This window comes from Tachypleus tridentatus, chromosome 1, assembly GCF_004210375.1.
Source record: "Tachypleus tridentatus isolate NWPU-2018 chromosome 1, ASM421037v1, whole genome shotgun sequence".
In the NCBI taxonomy this organism is placed as follows: Eukaryota; Metazoa; Arthropoda; class Merostomata; order Xiphosura; family Limulidae; genus Tachypleus; species Tachypleus tridentatus.
The window spans coordinates 50,263,494-50,271,081 of record NC_134825.1 but is presented as its reverse complement, the minus strand read 5'-3'; the positions used below and the strand labels follow the sequence as shown (position 1 = coordinate 50,271,081).

The 7,588-nt window shown below is 34.3% G+C and overlaps 1 protein-coding gene across 1 annotated transcript in view; it reads right to left on the bottom strand.

The window, feature by feature from the left end:
• Nucleotides 1–3,977: 3,977 nt before the first annotated feature.
• The window catches only part of LOC143248293 (carboxypeptidase B-like), a 28,998-nt gene continuing 25,387 nt past the window's right edge, over nt 3,978–7,588 (bottom strand). Inside the window, exon 11 of the mRNA XM_076496688.1 lies at nt 3,978–6,962. Within this exon, the coding sequence (XP_076352803.1) occupies nt 6,778–6,962 (185 nt within the window). The 3' untranslated portion in view covers nt 3,978–6,777. The remainder of the gene's footprint in view (nt 6,963–7,588) is intronic.

Sequence of the window (7,588 nt, the reverse complement as noted above, 5' to 3'; positions counted from 1 at the left end):
CCCCGAGAAAACCCACTTTCACGGTCTGGGCGACGAAAAATCTACCCAGACCGTGCCCTGAAGTAGCTGGGAAGAAAAATAAATAAATAAAAATAATAAAATATAAAAAAAACACAAAATAATAAAGAAAAACAAAAACAACTGATGAACTGTGACGGTGGTATACTTGGAAACTGTTAGCTGCGGTCTTGTAGATCGGATGGTATCTTTGTCATGAACTTGTTTTCACACTTGAAGCCCATTGGTGCAAGTGAAAAACGTGGTCTCTGTGGTGGAACAACTGGCTGTTCTTCGCTGGTCTGTGATGCTTTGTTTCTTCTTGTAATTTTAGTTTGAGTTTTCTGCGTGGAGGTAGTTTGTTTTTCAGTTTGAACTGTCGCGTCGATGGATATCTTTGTAGTGGTTTGAGTCTGGCTGGTTGTTAAATTCTGTGGAACTTGGATTGAAGTCTGGCATGATCTGTCCTCTTTCTTTCTTAGGTTGCTGACACTTGGCGTGTCGGTGGCAGAGGGAATTGACGTCTTCTGGGTCGAGTTATTGGTATCTGTCTTCGTGTTTCTTCTGGTTAGTTCTGGACTCGACGGTATTTTTGTAGTTTCTTGTTGGTAGTTGTCCGTTGGTTGTTTCTGATGTCTGGATGCTTTGTTTGACCAAGTGTTGAAAGGTCGTCGATGTGGGCGTTCGGCTCTAAAGTGGAATATGTGATAATAACAGCCGTCACGTAAAATACAATCAGCACTGTACTTCGACGTTGTTACTATCTTCATAAAGTACGTAGGAAGGTTAGTGTTCTTAGAAAAAATTCGATGAACAGCATATACATTGGCTTGAATTTGAGGTTCTATGGCTTGTTTGATTTCTTCTGGTTCTATTGATGGGTCGACGCCCCTGAGGAATACTGAGAAAAGGCTGACTGGACTTTTAGTAGGGGAACAATTTACATTAAATTCGGTGTTCCACGGTTGGCATAGATAAACTTGGTCTGCAGTAGTGGCTGGTTGGATGAGAATTCCGCCCCGGCGTAAAATTCGGGTCCTGGACGGTTCGATGGTTGCCCCTGGCTTGGCTCGGGCGATCAACGTGGCGACTTGGAACGGCGTGAGGTTCGACGGTAGACCATCGACGATTACCGGCGGTACTAACGGCTTGACTGGCGTGGATGAACGTTTCGTTCTAAAGAACATATTGGCAGAGATATTAGCACGTCTGACTTGCTCGGTGATTAGCTCTGGAAAGCCCAGACGTGCCCTCCAATAGATCCTCGTTAAAGGATTTAGAGTGTACTCATTCCAATTACGGGGCCTCGATAGAGTCCCGTATCGTTATTTTTCGTCACTACCTCCCCGTTCTGGGAGTGGGTAATTTTCGCGCCCGCTGCCTTCCTTGTTCTTTTGTGTTCCTGCTGCCTATCAATGAACACAACAAACACAAACTAACGTGGCAGGGGTTTAGTTTAGAGAGAGAGAAATCAGAAGAGTTCTCTCTCCAACTGGGGTGATCAGGAACGTTGTGGTTCCTCTTCGTCCCCTTACATGAGAAATGTTTTAAAATATCCGTGGAATTTTTACTTTATTTTTAACATTTCAAAAATGGAGTGGGGTATTTGTGAGTGAGAGGAAGGACGGGAGAACTGGACGAGAGCAGCGAAAGTGAAGTGAGCCAGGCCTTGGCTCGAGAACGGAGTAAACTGGCGGCTGGCGAATTGATTTTTAAAATTTACTATGATTGATTAGATACCCTGTGACTGGGTAAACGGCCCTTTTCAGAACGAGGCTGGGACCTACAGGTCCGATGCCAGAGATTTTGCTGTGGGGGGAAACGGGAGTACCCCGAGAAAACCCACTTTCACGGCCTGGGCGCCGAATAATCTACCCAGACCGTGCCCTGAAGTAGCTGGAAAGAAAGAAAGAAAGAAGAAAAAAAACAAAAAACAAACAAACAAAAACTGATAAACTATGTTGGTGGTATACGTGGAAACTGTTAGCTGCAGTCTTGTGGATCAGGTGGTAACTTCGTCATGAACTTGTTTCCACACTTGAAGCCCATTCTGTCAATGAACTAACTAACTAAACTAACGTGGCAGGGGTTCAGTTTAGAGAGAGAGAAATCAGAAGAGTTCTCTCTCCAACTGGGGTGTTCAGGAACTTTATAGTTCCTCTTCGTCCCCTTACGTGAGAAATGTTTTACAATATCCATGGAGTTTTTACTTTATTTTTAACATTTCAAAAGTATTTGTGAGTGAGAGGAAGGACGGGAGAACTGGACGAAAGCAGCGAAAGTGAAGTGAGCCAGACTTTGGCTCGAGGATGGAGAACCCTAGCGGCTGGCGAATTGGTTTTTTAAAATTTACTGTAATTGATCAGATACCCTTGACTGGGTAAACGGCCCTTTTCAGAATGAGGCTGGGACCTACAGGTCCGATGCCAGAGATTTTGCTGTGGGGGGAAACGGGAGTACCCCGAGAAAACCCACTTTCACGGCCTGGGCGCCGAATAGTCTACCCAGACCGTGCCCGGAAGTAGCTGGGAAAGTTTTTCTTTTTTTTTTCTTTTTTTTTTTTTTTTTTTAAAAAAATTTACATGCCCCGTGAAAGGGAAGGGCCGCTCGGACCCTTGGTTTGACAAGCTGAAATTCAACGACTCGTGCAGAGCACGCTGCGGGTCCAGCATCCCGTGTGTCTCTGACTGAGACCGGCTAATCGCTCGGATTAACTCGTAGGCGTGCGGTCGAACGCACGTACTGCTTTTATCCCCGCTCGGACCGAGAGGGATAGGGAAACAGTCACCGTTGTTCACGTGCCCCGTGAAAGGGAAGAGCCGCTCGGACCCTTGGTTTGACATGCTAATATTTGAATGAATATTTGAATGAATATTTCAATGAATATTTTATGCAATGTTTATATATACATACAAGCAGCTCTACTGAAATGGTAGGGATATATTTCAGTACCTATCAGGGAGCTTAAAGAAATGGTAAAAATTTTGTTACGGATGTAACAGATCAGTACAGAAAATTTTAAACAAACATTAAATGTGCATTCAATCATTTATACGTTTATGTGGCATTTTAAAAACTATTTGAAAAGAAAAAATGTTTCTCTGGGTCCATGATGGATCTTAGCAGCCCTTTGTGTAATGTATACACACACATACATACACAAATGTACTGATGAGAAGATATATTTCTTTCTTAAAATTAAGCTATTCTAAACTAAAGATGTTTACAAAAATAATAAAAGATGTTTCATATATATAATGTGGGATATAAAAAGCTTGTACCCTGGGATCTTTTCAGTTAGTGCAGCGTTTTTTTATTATTTTTTTCAGCTTGTTTTTAGATTATAACAAACTAATATAATTAGTCAGAGGTTTAGATTTGCTGTTTTTAATGTTGTCCTTCCTTTTGATTTTGTTTACTTAACTTTATTAGTATTACTTTTCTCTGAAATATATACATACATGTATAAGATAGAATTGGATATTAATAGCCTTGATTTCTTGCTATATATATATAAAGTTGATCCAATACATGATCTCCTGAAAACTAAGTTTTCAATTCACAACTGATCACTATAATAAGAGAGAAATATTCGTGTAGCAAAACCTAAAAGTTACGAATTCCTATAAGTATATTATTTAAATCAGTTACTTTGTTTTTGGTTTTATTCTTCACTACAAAATTTATTCTCATCTTTAATAGAAACAGAGACTAAACATTGTTGCTACGAAAAATTAAGAAATTTATGGTTTGAACAGTATTATCAATAGCATCTATATTTAAATATAATTTAAACGTTATTACATAATTTATGGAACGAAAGGAGTTGTCTATACTTAATTTTCATTATTTACTCATCAAGAATAACACTGGATTGGTGAACAAAGTATACAGTTACTGAAAAAAACAAACTTAAACATATGGAAAAGATATGTTGATAATGCTTATTAAGCTTGCATAATACACACATACTCATTCAATTTTCTTCTATTCAAGGGCATAAAACCTTTTTTACTGATTTACATTTCAAAAAACATCCCTGAAAAATACAAAAATGATTCTAAAGCTTCAGTTTCGATTTCCTATCGATTGTAGTCGTGGTATTACTTAATGCTTTGATGGCTTAGAGTATGAATACTGACCACAATAACAAAAGAAACAGCAGAAAATGGTTAGCAAGGATAAAAACTATACTACTAACTTGAATAAATAAAAATACACTAAATACAATGTGAAACAAAATGCAAAGTAATTTTTATTAAACGTGCTTATTGCCCATCATGTTTGATGAGGCAAGCACTACCATTCCATAGTATAACCCAACATCACATTTCATAAGTAACTAAAATAAATAAATTTTGTGAAATCAAGCTTAACCAGCAAAGGAGCAGAAAAGTGCAACTGAGGCAGTCAACATTAGTAAATCCCTTTATGGGCCAATCATAATTAAGAATATTCACGAAATGTATTCTTGACATATTCATATAATAATTAACAGTGAAAATCAAGGTACTTTTTCGTTCTACTCCTTCAACTGTTCCTGTTTAGCCTAATGTTTAAGAACTAATTATATTAGTAATTTTAATAATAGTTTATCTTTGCACGAAAGTAAAAAAATAAAATATCTTTAATTATATAGAACTTAGAGAACTTTATTAGAAGTTACAATAACTAGTCTTTGATGTACATGTAAGGTTAACAATACAATGTATTTACCTAGATTTATATCATAAACTACCCATAACTATATGTTGAATTTAAACTAACATATCTAAGCTCAACATCTGCGACAACATTAGACCTTATTGGTCCATATTCGCTCTTCCAACCTCAAAACTATTAATAGATAAATATAAACAAATCTTAAAGCCAGCCCTTATCATTCATATACTTATCAAACTTTCTAAAGGCCAACCACCACTAGAAAAATAAAAATATATTTATAATCTTAAAGGGAATTGACAGTGTTTTTATATATTTCCTATATATGAGGGTAATATTCCTTGAAAACCATATTGGATAGTGAAATATAATGATTTAAAGAAAAAAACTGAGATAAATTAGAAGGAAAGTGTTCTCCAGTAAATAGTTTATATGAAGGCAAAACTAAGTCAATAAGAGGCCAATATTATTGTCAATAAAACAAATTATTTAAACAAGAATATCCAAGATATAAAGAAGCTATCTTTTTACAGATTCCAATTTTGTAATGAGGCATATGAACATCCAGATTTCTTAGATTAGAACACAGATGACAACACACACACAGGTTTGGCAACTGTTTTAAGTACCAGGGGATATTCCTGTATTTCACAGTAGAAGGAAATTTTTTTGGTAGCCAGGAGGTAAACCTAAATCAGTCATTTATAAATACTTATTCAAATATATCCAAACTATGCAGCAAAAAGGGTTAAAGGAATATCCAACTTCTTTAAGAAAGTGAAATTCAAGGGGTAACAATAACACTGGTTACACTACAATTATGATTTTTTAAAAATTACTACTAGTTAATAGTAATATTTGTGAAAGCAGATACTCTGTTTGAAACTATTTCACTTCTATGATATTCGATGACATCATTGTCTTGGTTTTTGAGTTATGTAATAATAAAAAAAAAAAAAACATAATAGAGAACAAAAAATTCAAAATTTTTGCTATGATATTTACATATATTCCCAGAATATGTCTTCTGACTCAGTCATTAAATAAATATCGTTATATTTAAAAAAACATTGTACAGTAATGTTAAGTTCTAATGGCCTTGTAGGAGATATTTAAAATACCATTTATATCAACAAAACAATTAGCATCATCCTTACACAAGCTGTGCAACCGCCTGCCTGAAAACATTTACTGGTCTCAAAGTAAAATGAAAATAAAATTATTTTAAATGTAAGACAAAAAACAAACATTTTTCTAATTGATTAGAAATGTGTTTTTAAAACTTGTATTTATGTTTAGGTAACTTTTATGTTGTTGCTATCAGTTGTTTTTATGTGCAAATAAAGTTCAGGTGTAACACATTTTGGAGAAAGAAAATACTCTTATCATTGGAAAATGAAAAAAATCAACATATATATATATATCACCCAAAAAGCAATAAAACATAGTATATAAATGTGTTATAATCAATAAAAAACATCAACTGATAAAGTAATCAATATAAAAAAAGCAAACATGGAATATTAGTTAAAGTCATATTCCAAAACCAAAGAAATTACGCTTAATTAACATTTAGAAACCTTATCTACAACTTTAGGTGGTATATATAGTATTAAAATATTTTCTCTCTGCTTATGAATAGATTAACATGCAGATTTTATATAGTGGATTTTAGCTTTATTTTTAATTAAGTAATTTAACAGGTGACTGTCATAAACCTTCAACATAATGCAGATGCATTAATTTTACCACATTTAAAATAAAGTAACTACAATTCTAATGATGCTTCATTAGTTTACAAATAAAATTAGACTACAGTACACTAAACCCTGCTTCAGATTTACTAAATACTTTAGCTAAAATACATGTCCAATATGCTGATAGTTATACATGTATTTAAAAAAAAACTCCTGATAGTAATATATATAAAAAATCTTTCTTTTTTGGATATATGTGTTGTTGGATAAAAAATTATGAGTCATCATTACTAAAATTATATTAGGAACCCATCATGCTCTTGCTCATTCCTAATTGGTTCCAGAAAAATAATTCAGTTTTAAATCTGAAAAGTATTTACTTTCAGAAAGGTTTAAATGGAACAAATGATAAGAGAAATAATTAGTTGTTGGAATTGCTTAAAAATATAGCTTCAATACCAGCCAAAGTTTCCTCTCCTGTTGGGATTATTTCAGTACGAGGAAGAAAAAATCCATGTTCACCTTTATCACGAAGCTCCAAAGCAAAAGAGTAATTAGCACCAACGTTATCATATGCCCAATCTATTGAAGATCCAGCAGCAGGGTCTATAAAAAAATTAATATTGTTAAGCTACTTACAATACGTTATTTTTCATTTCAATTTCAAAAGCGCATTTTTAAATAGATTCATTCATGAAAGAAAGAATAATGGTGTATGTATAGAATGATCAAATTATTTTTAGCATCACCATACAGCTAACCATTACCACAAACATCTCTTTAAAGTACCTTAGTAGAATAATAATATGTAATTAAATCAACATTTATTATCATGATATTATGGGAGGAATTGCAATCAAGACACCATATTGTATAGAAGTTTATATATATATATACATATATTCTTTCACAAGCACAATATATTTATTTTAATTTAGTTAAACAGAAGGAATGACTAAAGGACTTATCTTAGATGATTCTTAACCTGTTGGCATCGTTTTCAACTGAAGAGCCTTCTTAATTATGTTACGTTTGTTCTTGTCTGGGTTTTATAGACAGCTTTTGATGCTATCTGAGCTTTGTATTCATAGATTATCAACCATTACAAGATGCTCCATTTTCTGTGTGTGTGTGTGTTTCCTTATAGTAAAGCCAAATTGGGCTATCTGCTGAGTCCACTGATGGGAATTGAATCCCTGATTTTAGCATTATAAATCCGTAGACTTACTGCT